The following is a 15,840-nucleotide window of genomic DNA, read 5'->3' as shown; positions in this document are numbered from 1 at the left end:
TCTGAGGAATTAAGAGCAACCGTCCTGAACTTACAAATCTTTGCAAAACTGGAAATGCAGCTCTAGAGGCAGTTCAGATTCCACCCATTTCCTTTATCTCAAAAAGCTTTTAAACCTCACCAGGAACTGTTATCTAGTCCATCATCAATTTCTTAGACTGAGGGGAAAAAGAAGAGACAAATGGCCATGGAAACGCTCTTGCCCAACATCTGGCATCTTAACTGTCTTCTCCACAAATATTAGTAGACAAAAATTAAAACAAAATTTGAATTCATTACTCTCATAACTGATGAACTTTTCCTTGCTGTACACAACTCATAGCAGTAATTTTAAAACAAAAGCTGTGGAGTCTCTGTGTACGTGTGTCCATGTATATCTTATATATGTGTGATAGTTTTACCTCCAGATGATATAACTTCTAAAAGAGCTCTATTTAATTAGCTTAAAGTAAGTGCTTATATACATGTAATGGAAACTAACCCAAACATCTTTCAAGTTAATGTGATATAAAACAATCTTTGGTAAATGAAGACTCACTTAACGTTGTTGTTTTGATTGAAATAAACATGTTTCCAGAGATATCAGCATTACATATGATACAGACATGTTATCCCTGTTACAATACTTGTAAGCAAATAAATACCTTAGAATAATAGCTGATTTTGCCTAATGTCTCATGAAGTTTTGGAGGCAATCTAAATATAAATATTGGGAACAAGAAACTAAATGGAAGTGAAAAAGGTAGGAGTTTTAAAGTGAAAATTTTAACCATAATTATGTGTTATGGTATATGTACTTAAAATAACTTCAAAACTTTTTGGTAACTTGAAACCTTAGAATTTTGCTAAACTAAATGATAAAATTTATTGAGTATCTAGGTCATTTCCACATAAGACAAAATGTTAGACATTAATTACTAAACACAGACTTATCTACTTTTGGATTTTTATTTCAGAGAAACTAGAAAAATACTTGGGTTTATTCATAAACATGTTTGTGCCATGCTGAGAAATTTTCTATGAGAAAGCACATGTTTCTAGACAGTATTTTTGGGTCTGCCAATAAACAGGATGCCAATATAAAAAATTAAGGAAAGCAAGATGTATGTTTACAGTAAAGAAGGTATAAGGAATAGAGATATTTTTGTTCCTTTTGTTAGGAAAGATAAATTTGTCCTAAAGTACTAGGAAGGAGGAGAGAAGGCATGGGACAAATTCTGAATGTAAAAACAGAGTTATGGAATATTTATGGAAAAGGAACCCTGAGGAAAGAGCATTGTGCATGGGTAACTTGGCTAAGATTACAATGAATTTAATTAAGTGAATAAGTTTTAATATCAAGAGTAAGCTGGTACAAAAATTATAATTTGGTTTTATTTATCATAAAAACATAATTTTCTTGGACTTTTAGTCTGCTCTTAATAAAGAGATTATGAAAGGTTTTTCTTTACTTTTGAGTAGTCTACCAGAACGGTAAGGATTTTATGTCTTATCAAAATAAATGTCCTGTATTGTTTCTATCAGGTCTTTAGTCACAATAGCTAAGATTTTTTTACAGCTATTTAATTTTCTGTATTGTCGGAAAATCCTTAATTGTCACCACACTTAAATGGGTAACTAGGTGTTGTCTCACAGTGACCTATGATTCTATTGGACCAAGTGTTTTAAAACCTCTTGATATTTTTGACAAGTTTCCCCAAAATTCAAATCCTAAATGATGTGTTTCTTTTGACCTGAAAGTAACTTTAAGAATTTCCAGTGGGCCCAGGGATTTCTCAAAGACCTTGTTTCACTTCCTGTAAAGAGGGAAATATAAAATTAATTAGGCTTGTTTGGTATGTTAAATTACATGGGAAGTCTTCTCAAATAAGTGATGCTATGCCTCCTTTATTAATATCCTTGTATGCATACGTGTTATTTATACAAGTGTTTTAGAAATTATATGAAATTTTAGAGAAAATTTGTACTATGTCCTGATATAATGTTATCATCTTGTAATTCTAGTCTTTGTCTTAACCCTGCTATCTTGCTTCCAGCACCACAGGAGGAAAACAACCACGACTACATTTTATTATCTCTTTTGGTTTACAGATGGGTCTTACTTAGAGGATGAGCAGAGACATTACCAGGCTGGATATCCTGTCCAGCCTCAAGAATGCCCACTACTATCTATTAATTCTGCTAACCCAGTAAAAGATTTCCTTCCACAGCCCTAAGAAATCACCATGGAGAGAAACAAATATGACAATGAAAAGAGGGAATTTTTGACACCACCACACAGATGTGGTTCAGGCTCGATAAAAAACTGATAGTGCCTACTGGAGCACTGCTCCAGGATATATATCAATTAGCCATTGGGCACTTGAAAAGATGATTTTGTGGGGAAAACTATACTTTTGGAAACTTTCTCCCACAGTGGTTCATAAAGCCTATGCTTGTTGTGCTATATGCACAAAGAATAATCCAGGGAAACCATTTCATGGGTCACAAAGCCACTTTCCCCTGCTTGAGGGACCCTCTGAGGTATGGCTATTGGACCTTGTTCAGATGCCACAATCTCAAGGATATGAATATCTTAGTAATGGTCTATGTGTTCTCACATTGGGTTGAGGCTTTTCATTGCAGAATAACAGTGCCTTTAGCAGCAGGTAAATTATTATTGAAAACTATAATTCATGTTTGAGGAATTCCTACCAAGTTACACAGTGATCAGAGAATTCATTTCAGTGGGTCAAGCAAATAATTAAATCTATTTTGACATTTGGTCAAATAACACAACATTTTAACTAATAGCACAATCAAAACTCAATGGGAAAAGCTTTCAGAAGAATTTAATCTCTTATGGCCAAAAGCTCTTCCACTAGTGCTCCTCAATCTTTGACGCACTTTGGTAAACATTGGCTGTCTCCTTTTCAAACAATAACAGGATGACCTACGCAATTAGATGAGGGAAGGTAGGAACCAACTTTGCTCAAGGGAGATATCTTGCATTATTGTCAAGGTCTCATTCAGACACTTAAAAGAAATGAAAGGTTGGTATCTGACTCCTTTCACAGCAGGAGATGAAGCTCCCAGGAGGTGAAGACCTTAAGGATCACGGGCTATGACCTGGTGATGTTCTTTATTGGAAAAGACATCAGATGAAAGACTTTTTGAAGCCCAGTTGGAAAGGAACATACCAGGTACTTTTAACCAATTCATGCACTGCAAAATTAAAAGGTGAAGACTCCTAGATTCACATTTCTCATTTTAATAATAGGGCTTCCCCACCTGAGTGGGTTTCAGCTCCGATTTTGAACACTGACTTCAACTGACCAAAACAAATACCTCCCACCAGGATGAGAAGACAGATCTGCTTTAGACAGCTGTCCCAAGTCTCCAGACCAGGCCTGTATTCCCAATCTTATATCTCCCCTCATTTAAACCCTTCCAATTGTTACCTACCCCTATACTTTACTTTCTTCCCCTCCAACTCTATAAGATCGATTATAACAATGACAAAACCTTTTAATTGACCACAGAAATGCCATTTAAGGTTTTCCTGACACCGTGTTCGTTTTTTCAATCCACATTTGAACGGGCCTCTGACGGCAACGGCTTTTTACAATGGACTCATTTCTCTGCTACACACAAAAATCAGTCCAATTGTTGAATGTGTAGTCATCTTCCCCTTTCTAGTATGTCTGGGTTACCTTGGTGGATTTCTCTTTTTCAAGGTATGGATTGGAAAGCTTTAAAGCAACTTATTATGATGGAAAGACCTAGTTCCAGTTTTGCACTTCATCTGACATTACTACTTATGATCCTGAAACATGGCCAATAGCCCATACTATAAATGATACAGGGCACAGCTACTCTTTTTCTGTTACTCAGACCAACCAATTGTCCCCATAATTTGAAAATAAACAAAAGAAATCAGATATTACAGTGAGATATGGGAGGTTTGACACACATATGGGGTGGATATCCCCCGAGTCATGTCAGAATACATCATACTTAAAGAAAGTGATTGGTTTGGAACAGACTGGTCTCAAAGACCAGGCACTCATTGAGTGGCTCCTAAAGGAACTCAATGGTTATGAGGAACAAACCTCTGGTCTTGGCTACTGCCCACAAGGCTGGGACACAGCACCCTGGGCTTCGCTTGGAGGCAGGGAAGATTCATACTGAGCTAACATCTGTTGTCAATCTTCCTCTCCTTAAGGCTGGATGGACTCACTCAGTATTCCACTGGTATGACCACCTAGTGGCTATAATCGTTGCTTCCTTGGGGCTAGAAGAAGTCATATCACATAGAGGCTCTGACTGGATTTATTCAACAAGCCCTTGATGACAATCAGGCAGGAATAGCCTTATTAAATACTGAAATGTCTTTAGTGAGAATGGCTGTCCTTCAAATTAGAATGGCCTTAGATATTCTAACTGCATCCCAAGGTGGCGTATGTTCAATCACTCAAACTAAACGCTGTTTTTATACCTGATGGGTCTACCACTGTGTCATCTCCGCTGAAGCACATGCTAAAGTAGGTAAATGCCCTAAGTGATCCTACACCCAGTCTTGATTTCTTTGGTTTGCCTCTTTCAGATATTGGTCCCCTTTTGTGATCCGGATTGCAATTCCTGTTTCTGTTACTCCTTGAAATTTTTGTATTAATCATGATATCAAACTGCTCACTGTCTCCTTTACCAGTGTTGTAAGACTGGCATGCAGGCTACAGTACTGATTGTTCAGTGACTTGAGGTGGTCGATCAATTTTGCACCCTGGACGAATTTTCTGTTCTTATAAAGACTATGACTAAAAAATCATTTTTAAACTAATCACTTCAAGTATTGAATTACCATGATTATTACTGTACCTGTTCTATAAGGAATCATGTAAAAGCACATGTACAATATTTGTGTGACAATCTAAAATCATTGAAAAATTACATAATGTATGAAATGCTTCCCCATTAATATATAGCTCTTGCTAGTCCACTACATACAAATATATCCTCCTAACATGGATGACTGGGCTAATCAGTGAGACCACAAGCCTAGCACAGAGGGACATGGTGTACCCAGGGCAGGCAGCAACCACCCTAGCACCAAGGGACAATATTTTGATCATCAATGCTACCTATCAAAAGATTATCAATCAAAGGGGGGAAAATACTGAGTAAATGGAAAGCAACATGAAAAGCTAATATACTGAGGTATATGAGGAAGCCATTTGGTTTAAAACTAAGTCGGCCTGACTTTGATGTTCTGGAAAGGCCTGATGTGACCTGTCGACCACACATTGTACATCTGCTGTAAACATTACCGTGACCCAAAGCTGAGAATGATGTCCTTAAAGATATCCCCTCAGGCCGGCCCCGTGGCTTGGTGGTTAAGTGCACACGCTCCACTACTGGCGGCCCGGGTTCTGATCCCGGGCGTGCACCGACGCACCGCTTCTCCGGCCATGCTGAGGCCGCATCCCACATACAGCAGCTAGAAGGACGTGCAACTATGATGCACAACTATCTACTGGGGGGCTTTGGGGGCAGAAAAAAAGGAGAAGGTTTGGCGATGGGAGTTAGCTCAGAGCCGGTCTTCCTCAGCAAAAAAAAAAAAAGAGGAGGATTGGCATGGATGTTAGCTCAGGGCTGATCTTCCTCACAAAAAATAAGTAAATAAATAAATAAATAAATAAATAAAGATATCCCCTCATATCAGCATTTCTTCCCAGAAACTAAGGTTTCTTTACTGAACTACTGTGCAGCCCTTGTGACCTCTGTACTGACACATAAAGCACATTGTGACATAAAGCACATTGTGACTGTAGTAAAATACATATTCCTGTTATATTTGGTGCGTGTTCCTTGTTCCAAGCCAGTATATAACCACACCGTACACCCTACTTCCTCAGAGTGCTTCCTTACTTGGTGAAGGTCGTTCTCCAAGGCTATGTGGTCCTTTGATTGGCTCATATAATAAACTCACCCTAGTTTTAATTTATACATTTATTATGGATTGTGTCAACATTTCGCTGACCACAAACTACATAGATGAGTATGATTCTCAGGCAACCGTAGCGATGATCACACCTTGCAGAGCTGGTGACCAGTTGCCCGCGTCATGAATCAAGGGTGGCCTGCCATAAGTGGGAGAGATGGCAGAGCTCGTGGGCAGAGTGGAGAGGTAGCTGGGCTGGAGGAGCCAGGAGTGTGTGGCGGATTTATATGAATTCCTCCTGGGAGGGGCCAGAGGGCACTCTCTCCACCAAGGCTGTGGCCGATGGCATTTTGAAAAGTGGCCACAGCTACATTTCCAGGACCACGAGCTCAACCATCACCTGGCCCTGTCCCATAAAGCAGTAGGGTTTGCTTCCCTCCCTGGAACCCAGGGCCTGTGGGACTGCCTCCATGGGGACAGGGCACAGCACAAGCCCCTGAGCACCAACAAATTGGAAGGAGCCATGCCTGGCCTCCCCTTGTCACCTTCCTGTCAACCTGGCAATTTGGGTGTGGGGTCCATGGTGTCCCCCTCAGGGATCCCTGATCCAAGGCCTAACATGGAAGATACAAGACACGTTAGGCGTGAACACGGAGCCTGGGGGGGCCCTGCCCACTCCAAGACACCAGAAACTGAAGGTCTGTGTACCCCCCAAACAGGATGGCTGGTCTTGGCCCAAACACGGGAGCCAAGGGACTGCATGCTGTCTCTCAGACAGAGGAGCACTTTCGGGCCCCAACGACCACCATGAACTCTGTCCTTGCACCTCAGACTTCGGTCTGTCACCTGGAGGACAGCTGTGGCGCAGAGAATAGCTTCCCTCTGACCACGGGTGTTGCACTACCCTTCTGTCAGAGATCTGGCCCCAGATGGAGCCAGAGAGGGAAGGAGGGAAGAGGCAGGGACCCAGAGGAAGACAGCTTTCTACTCGGGAGGCCGTCCTGGTGGGTGGATAGGACGAGGCCCTGGGCTGGGCTGGAGGCTGTGAGCAGGACAGCCTGTGTCCACACTGCCCGCTGACCCAGGCAGGGAGAGGTGCCCACTGGAGCTGGGGGGAACCAGACAGCTCAGGTGTGAGGCCCGGGTACCCCGAACTTTGGCGGTTCAAACTGGCATAATCCGCGTGGGAGGCAGAGAGTGAAGTGCAGCACGTGAGGCCAGGCTTCCGGCACTCTCCCCTGGGTCCCGGGCACCCACCTCACCCCACCCCCATCACCCACGTGAGGCAGCTTCTGCCACCTATGAACTATGCCCCAGGCCCTCTGGGACACAAACCACCAGAAAAAAGGGAACTTCAGGAAGCAAGTGGTGCCCTCCGGTTTCAGTCCTGTTCTTAGTCTTTGCAAGGTCGTCGAGAGGGCATTCACACCTCCGAGGACCCGGCTATGAACTCCAAGGAGCAGGGCAGTGGGCACAGAGCGCCAGGCCATGAGGAGCCACATGTGCCTGGGTCCAGAGCACAGAGCGGGCTGGGGTTCTTCAGAGACCCAGGCTGGGCTGTGGGGCAGCCGACTTGATGTCCCCCACCCTCGGTGAGTGGGGTCCCCATGGAGGAGGGCGAGGGAGTGGAGTGAAGACAGTGGAACCAGCCACAGGAGCTGAGGGGAGACCAGACCCTCAGGGACGTCACAGAGGGGCTCGAGCAGCTGAGCCACCATGGAGGAAGGCAGGCTGCCCGCAGGCGACAGCGCCAACCCAGACCCAGCACCAGCGAGCCATGGACAGGGGCATGCCCATGCCAACAGAGCTGGACACATTGGAGGCTGATGGACATTGACAGCGTGGTAGTCCCCTGGGCTTTCGAGGAACACGGTGGGTTGGGAGGCTAGAAGCCTGAAGGCTGCCACTGGCCAGCTCTGCTGAGGGCAGAGCTGGGCAGGAGCTGAGCTGCTGCAGGACAGACGCCAGGATGGACAGATGGGTTTGAGCACAGGACACAGGGTGGGGCCTGGCTCAGCACAGGTGAGGAATAGGACCCCCATGTGGCCTAAGGATCCTGTCCAGGCCAATGGAGACAGCTCGAGCCCCAGAGCAGGGTCAGAGGAGGTGGCCGTGGGGTCCTGGGCTACGGCCATGGCTGAGGGCAGCAGGTGAGCTGGGAGCAGAGCAAGGGGGCAGCGTGGGCTCCCGTGTGCTCAGAACTCAGCACAAGGCTGAACAGGAGCTCAGTGGGCTACAGGAGGGGCGTTGGGAGCCAGGCAGTGAGGGGCAAGGGCAGGGGCTGGGGCTCCAGGGACTGCGAGCTGGTGGGCACAGGACAGCTGACCCAGCAACTAGAGGGACAAAGGTCCAGAGGGGGCTTCCAGATGGGGATTCCAAGATCGCTGAGGGGCGAGGAGAGGGTGAGGTCTGGCTGGGGGCAGGAGCTCCTCTGGGAGGGGACCAGGACAGGGGATCTGCCAAGGGAGAGCTGGCCAGAGAGAGGGTAGGCACCTGGTGGGTCCAAGAGGCAAAGACCAGCACTGGGAAACAAATGAGTCCAGGAGTGAGGGCGAACCTGGGCTGAGGGCTCCTGGACAGGCAGGAGGGGCAGAGGCAGCCCTGGGGAGACCCAGCAGTCCTGGGCTGAGCTGAGGAACCTGTGGGGGAGGGGATTGTAGGGCAGGAGGGGTAGGGAGCTGCTGTGGACTAGGAGCTCCAGGGATGAGGGGCAGAACAGCTACAGGTAAGCATGGCAGTTGGGAGGCCAAGGGAGAGAACCTACCCCAGGAGCTCCAGGGGAGCAGGCAGAGCTTAGCAGGTGAGCATGGGCAGGCAGGAGGTCAGGAGGGGCAGGGGGCTTCCTAGGAGCTCTGGGGGAGCAGGCAGAGCTTGGCAGGTGAGCAAGAGCAGGTGGGAAGGTAGGACAGGGCAGAGGACAGCCCAGGAGCACAGTGGACGAGGAGCAGATGGCCTGAGCTAAACAGAGCCCTGGACAGGCGGAGCTGAGCAGGTACAGGGAGCAGGGACGGCTGGGGCTCAGGGGGCTCAGGTGTCCTCTCTGTGCAGGAGGAGAGTGTGAGCTGCTGGAGGGACCAGGTGATGGTGAGTTAGGATGGAGGGGGGACCCTGGGATGGAAGGTCTCTGGGGCTTAAGGGGCACAAGGGCACCCCTGAGACGACCAGATGGAATGCAGTTCTTGCGTCCTGGGAAACTAACCCTGTTCCAGGGTCTTGTGGGGACATGGGACAGGAGAGGCAGACATGCGGAAGCAGTGTGGGGTGGCACAAGGCAGTGGACCCGGAGGACGGAAGGGTGAGGGGCCCATTTAGGACCTGACCCTTGGCTGCCAGACTGAGGAGAGTCCAGGCAGGGCCCTGGGGCTGAGCACACAGCAGTCAGGGTCACAGGGGACAGGCCTGTCCAGGGTGTGTGGGCAGAGGGTACAGCCCAGCCCACACTGGGGCCTGGGGATGCTGGCACCGAGGGGAGAGGAGGGTCGAGGGAAGTGCACAGCTCCCACCCGTGCCGAGGGGCAGGCTGGCTTGGGAAGGACCACGGCTGGAGGAGGGCTCTGGAATGAGGAAGGAGCTAGACAGGCCCAAGAGCAGGGATGGTGCAAGGGAGGGGTGCTGGGAGGGAGGGACCGGAGGTGAGCTCAGGAAGCCATGCCAGGAGGACCTGAGGAGGGACGGTGGGCCCAGAGGCAGATTTAGGAGCCTGGGCTGGGGGGCCACAGGGACAGAGGGAAGAGGGAGAAGGAGACTCCCAGGGATGGGGTCCAGGGCAGGGGAGGGGTCCCAGGCAGGAAGAGGGTCCAGGACCGTGAGGTGGTCCAGGGCAGTCACGGGGTCCAGGGCGGTGATGGGATCTGGGGCAAGAACGGGGTTCAGGGGCAGGGATAGGGTTCAGAGTAGTGATGAGATTCAGGGCAGGGATGGGGTTCAGGGCAGGGATGAGGTCCAGGCAGGAGACGAGACCCTGGGCCGGGATGGGGTCCAAGGCAGGCACCAGGTTCAGGGCAGTGATGGGGTCCAGGGCACGGACGGAGTTCAGGGCAGGGATGGGGGTCAGGGCAGGGTCGGGGAGGAGGGCCAGTGGCATCTTGGTGGCAGAGCTGACTCAGAAGACACGAGGCCTAGGGAACAGAGACGGGTCATGATGAATGCTCTGTGCTGAGGGGCCAGGAGCAGACACGGGCAGTGCGAGGCAGGGCCCACCGCACCCGAAGAGGTGCCCACTGGCCCCAGGGCAGGGCGAAGCTAGAGGAACAAGACAGAGGGTTGGGGGACCTTCAGAAGCCAGCCTGGAGCAGAAGCTTCCGGTCAGAGCTCGGACTGAGGGCTTGGTCAGGGGGGCCACCTGCAGGAGGCCTCAGCAGGGATGAGGGGACAAAGGACCTAGCCTGGGGGCTCTAATCCAGGTGGTCATCCAGCGCTGACCCGGTGACCGGTCCAGAGCCCGTGGCTGCAGAGGCACCAGCCCTGGAGGAGAGGGACCCATACGAGGCATCTAGTCTGTAGACTCTCTGGAAGCACGTGGGTGCTGGGCTCAGCAGTGCCCCAGGCCTGGGCACCTGACACTCTGCCAGGATCCTCGCAGGGTGAGGCCCTGGTGGTCACACAGCCTCCTCTCTTGCAGCTTCCACCACAGCCCCATCAGTCTTCCCGCTGGCCCCCAGCTGTCGGACCACATCTGGCCCCACAGTGGCCCTGGCCTGCTTGGTCTCTGGCTACTTCCCAGAACCAGTGACCGTGTCCTGGAACTCAGGCGCCCTGACCAGCGGCGTGCACACCTTCCCGTCCGTCCTGCGGTCCTCGGGGCTCTACTCCCTCAGCAGCACGGTGACCGTGCCTGCCAGCAGCTGGCCGAGCCAGACCTTCATCTGCAACGTAGCCCACCCAGCCAGCAGCACCAAGGTGGACAAGAGAGTCGGTGAGAGGAGGGGCTGCACGGGGGGCATTCCCCGAGAGACAGGCCTGGGGTCAGCCCTCCTGCCTGGACTCAGGGCGTCAGGGGAGGCATCCCAAGCTCAGGGAGGGGTCCTCTGGTCATTTCTGCCATGCCCAGGGTAGGGCAGGCTGGATATCCCTAACACAGCCCCTGGGACCTCAGAGGTGGGCGCTGGACTCAGATTCGCCAAACTTGGCCCTGACCTAAGCCCACCCCAAGGCGGTCTCTCCAGCCCCAGTAACCCCCAGTCTGCTCTCTCTGCAGAGCCCCCACCTCCCAAGCCAGATGATCAGCCCAGACCACCCAAGCCAGAAGATCAGCCCACTCCACCCAAGCAGGATGATCAGCCAGACTGCCCCAAGTGTCCCAAATGCACAGGTGAGTCAGCCGCGCTTCACCCTCCACCCCCGGGAGGAGGCCAAAGCACAGGTGTGGCCCATGGGGGGGACAAGTCCCCAAAAGGAGGCCCACCCAGGTGCTGACCACTCCCCCATGTCTCCCCCACCAGCTCCTGAACTCCCGGGAGGGCCTTCGGTCTTCATCTTCCCCCCGAAAATCCAGGACACCCTCACGATCTCCCGGACGCCCGAGGTCACCTGCGTGGTGGTGGACGTGAGCCAGGACAACCCCGATGTCCAGTTCACCTGGTACGTGGATGGCACAGAGGTGAGCACGGCCACGACGAAGCCGAAGGAGGAGCAGTTCAACAGCACCTACCGCGTGGTCAGTGTCCTCCCCATCCAGCACCAGGACTGGCTGAAGGGAAAGGAGTTCAAGTGTAAGGTCAACAACAGAGCCCTCCCGGCCCCCATTGAGCGGACCATCTCCAAGGCCAAAGGTGGGAGCAGGACAGACGGGTGTGGGGACAGTCCTGGGGGGACCCCGAGGGAGTGACCAGCTGTACTGACCTCGTCCCCACAGGGCAGGCCCGGAAGCCGCAGGTGTACGTGCTGCCCCCACACCGGGAGGAGCTGGCTGAGAGCACGGTCAGCGTCACCTGCCTGGTCAAAGACTTCTACCCATCTGACATCGACGTCGAGTGGCAGAGCAACAAGCAGACAGAGCCGGAGGACAAGTACAGCACCACCCCACCCCAGCAGGAGGGCGATGGGTCCTACTTCCTGTACAGCAAGCTCTCGGTGGAGACAAACAGGTGGAAGCAGGGAGACGTGTTCACGTGTGGGGTGATGCACGAGGCTCTCCACAAACAGTACACGCAGAAATCCACCTCCCAGTCTCCGGGTAAATGAGCACTCCTGAGAGCCCTCCCTCCCTCCTTGAAGGCTCTGGGTCCCACAAAGACAACTGAGCCCCCACCTCTGTATACATACCTCCAGGGCCCCCTGGCATGAAATAAAGCACCCAGCATGGCCCTGGGACCCTGCAACAACGTCATGGTTCTTTCTGAGGCAGAGCTCAAGTGCTCCCCCAGGCCTGCTGGGGACAGGGTAGCCAAGCTCTGAGACGACAGTTGTCACCGTTAGGGGAGAGACATGGTCCTGCTCAGGCAGGACCAGAGCTCTGGGCTGTGCAGGTCGCCCAGGACGGCTGGAGGGGCTGCCCGAGGAGGGAAGGGGGCTTCACCAGAGGCGGCAGCTCCTCTGGGTCCCCCTCCAGCAGCGCTGCTCAGGGCTGGAGTGTGGCCAGGGAACAGGAGAAGCCCCTCTGGAGCCCCTCAGGGAAATGTGTGCACAGGCTGTCCCTCCTCTGTAGGATCCCAAGCTGTGGGACAGTGGCCCGTCCTTGTCTCCCGGGGTTCCCTGTCCACTGGGTCACTTGAGAGGTCTGCTTGGTGGCTCTGGCCCACAGGGGATGCTTGCCTCACCTGGGGTGTGGGGACAGACCCTGCTTTGCCCTCGAGCACTCCGAGATCAGGCCACCACCCTCCATCCGGCAAGATGGTTCTGTCCAGCCTAGTCCTGTGAGGGGCCAGACCTGTCCACTAATGGGGACACTCACCCCTGGTCCTCAAAGGGGCAGAGGCAGGTGGACATGACAGCCTTGGTAAGGAACGGTCCCTGACGTCCACTTGGACATTGAGCCCTGACCCACTGAAAACAAGCCCTTCTCACCAAGCAGTGCCAGCCCCCACACACCACCTCCACACACATACACATGTGAGCACACACACACACAGGCCTTACACACTGGGGCTCACACAAGGGCAACCTGCACATTCCCAACAGAGCACAGAGCCCAGTCTCCTGACCCCTCACCATGGACACCAGAGGGTCCCCACAGCCTCCAACACCCCGGGGGCTGCTCAGGCCTCATCCTGACACTGACCACACTAACCAGCTCTGACAACTGGCCCTCCTCTTCCCTGGGGCATATACACCCCCACTCTGACATAGAGAAATTCCCCCACACCCAGCTTGTGCCCAGCACTCGACCACTCATGCTCTGGGGACACACCCCAACCCCATCTCTGCCCTTCCCTGGGGCAGGGGCCCTGCTGTAGACAGGCTCTGCTGACCCTCCGCCCTCTGGGCCTGGTCCCCGGGATAGACGAGGTGGGGCCTGAGCCTCTGTCCTGCAGGGGTTGGGACGCCTTCTCCCCAGAGGGCCCCAACGCAGGGCAGAGCAGAGGAGAGGGCTGGTCCCCCACTGGCCAGGCTGAGATCTGGGTCAAGGGTGACCGGACGAGTCCTGGGGTCCCAGCTGGAGGAACGGGCGAGCCGAGGCCAGTGCCCAGAGACTGACCTCAGGGCGCTGCTAGCCCAGCCCAGCTGGGGGCTCCCGCCTGCCCCACACACCCTGCCACACAGTGAACCACCCCCTGAGGCCCCGCCAACCCTGTGCCAGGACCCCTCGGGCAGGCCCAGCACTGACCACCCCCTCCCTGTCCAGAGGTGGTCCTGGACGAGAGCTGTGTCGAGACCCAGGACGGGGAGCTGGACGGGCTGTGGACCACCATCTCCATCTTCATCATGCTCTTCCTGCTCAGCGTGTGCTACAGCGCCACCGTCACCCTCTTCAAGGTGGGCCAGGCCCTCCCCACGTCGTCCCCTCGCTGTCACCATGCTGCCCCTACACTGTCCCCTTATTATCCCCACACTGTCCCTTCACCATCCCCAGCATGTCCCCATGTTGTCCCCACCTGGACTCCCCACTTTCAGGCGGCCCCGGGTACAGGGAGGGCAGGCCCCAGCGGGAGGCTGGTGTTGGGGTCCAGGCCATGCTCACCCCCTCGCCTGCCCACTGCAGGTGAAGTGGATCTTCTCCTCGGTGGTGGAGATGAAGGAGACGATGGTCCCCAACTACGGGAACATGATCGGGCAGGGGGCCTAGGGCCACTCCTCCTGGGTGGGCGTCCAAGGCTGGTCCAGACCCCAGACAGGATCAGGGTCCTTCGGTTCATTATGCTCAGCCTGCCACCCAGACCTGCTCCACTGCCTTCTGTCCTCGCCACACGCTGACCTCACAGCCCCTTTGGCCTGCACCCCGCTCTCTGGCCTCACAGTCACCACAGGCTGTATCCTACCCCCTCACCTCATTTGGAAAACCTAGTGGACAGCAGATGTAACCCGGAGCTGACCTGACGGATGCTCACCAGCCCCTCCACAGCAGTCACCAAGAAACTCCAGGGGCGGTATGGTTGCTGAGTCATCAGGGCCGAGCATCCCTCACCAGGACTGCCCCGAGGTCCACGTGTATGGTCACCCTGGAGGAGGTTGAGGGCCGATATGCCCCTGTCCGTCTGGACAGGGACAGGCCTTCGTGCAAACCGAGTCCATGCCAGGGTCCAAGACACACAATCCCCAAAGGAGACACGTGGTTTCAGATCCTTGAGTAGGAACATCTGTCGCCAAGGCCAGGAGGCCCCGGGACCATCGTCCACCAACAGGGAAGCTTCTGGATGTGTCTCTAACTATCACTTAGAGCACCTCCACCCAAGGAGACCACTTGGAGGAGGGCCTGGGCCCATGGCCGTTGAAGAAGCCCTGGCGGGTGGTGGCGGCAGAACCCAGGAACGGGGGGGGGGGTGAACCCAGCCGGGTGGGCCTCCTGGAGAGGGGAGGGAGTCACGTTCCACAGGAACTCCGGTTGCTCCATGGCCCAGGAGTGAGAGAGGAGACCCCTGAATAGAGAGCCTGTGGCCTTGGGGAGCTGACCGAGTGGACCAAGCTCCAACCTCCAGCCTCACAGCCCCCGGAACCGATTGCCCCCTCATGTCTCTAAGCGAACGGCAAGTCGGCATCTCTAGATGGGAAGGACACGGATGCTCACAGGAAGGAGAGACGGACCCCCACACTGACTACGGTGGGGCAATGCGCAGAGAGATTGCTCAAAGAAAGGACACAGTTGTAGCTTGGATATCTTTTTCCTTCTTTTTAAATTTCTGAGGCCCATTTATTTTCTTTATCGTTACTTTTTTAAAACGACAATAAAACATCCTTAAAAATTCCACACCTCGCTACGTTCACGTGCCTCATAAAATCCACAGCCTGGCAGAGTCGTGCATCAGGGGCTCCCTCTGTACCCTCACAGCTCCAGAACCTTAATGCCCTCCTTCTTCTCCTGCCCTTGGCCCTCCTCCAGCCCCTGGGGTTCCATGGGTGAGGAAGGTGGCCCAGAAATGGGGTTATGAGGAGGGGCGAGGTGGCTGATGGGGCCTGGTGGGGAGCAGGGCCAGCCTAGGGCCGGGGGGCAGGAGGAGCTTCCAGCACTGGTCATGGCCAGAAGCAAGATCTCTGTGTTGGGTGTGTATGAGTCAGCACGGCTGCTGCAACGACCAGCCTGGGCGGCCTGAACAACAGACATTTGTTCTCTCACACGTCTGGAGGCTGCATGTCCCGGAACAGGTGTCAGCAGAGTGGGGTTCTGCTGAGGCCTCTCTCCTGGCTGTGTAGACGGCCTCTTCTCCCCATGTCCTCGCCTCAGCCTCCCTCTGCGAGTGTCTGTGTCCTGATCCCTCTTCTTATGGGACACCAGTCACACTGGATTAGGGCCCAGACTACTGACCCCATTTTAACTTATTACCACTT

General features: G+C 53.1%; 1 gene segment (V, D, J or C); it reads left to right on the top strand.

Annotated features, from left to right (window-relative positions):
• Nucleotides 1-7,309: 7,309 nt before the first annotated feature.
• On the top strand, nt 7,310-14,239 carry LOC131421165 (immunoglobulin heavy constant gamma 1-like). The segment is given in 7 exon segments: nt 7,310-7,511; nt 10,541-10,834; nt 11,117-11,230; nt 11,361-11,690; nt 11,774-12,094; nt 13,703-13,833; nt 14,060-14,239. Coding segments are annotated over 7 exon segments (1,290 nt in total).
• Nucleotides 14,240-15,840: the final 1,601 nt, after the last annotated feature.

This window comes from Diceros bicornis, chromosome 24 (genome assembly GCF_020826845.1).
Source record: "Diceros bicornis minor isolate mBicDic1 chromosome 24, mDicBic1.mat.cur, whole genome shotgun sequence".
NCBI lineage: Eukaryota > Metazoa > Chordata > Mammalia > Perissodactyla > Rhinocerotidae > Diceros > Diceros bicornis.
Note: the sequence above shows the minus strand (reverse complement) of the source record. Positions and strands in the feature narration are given on the sequence as shown.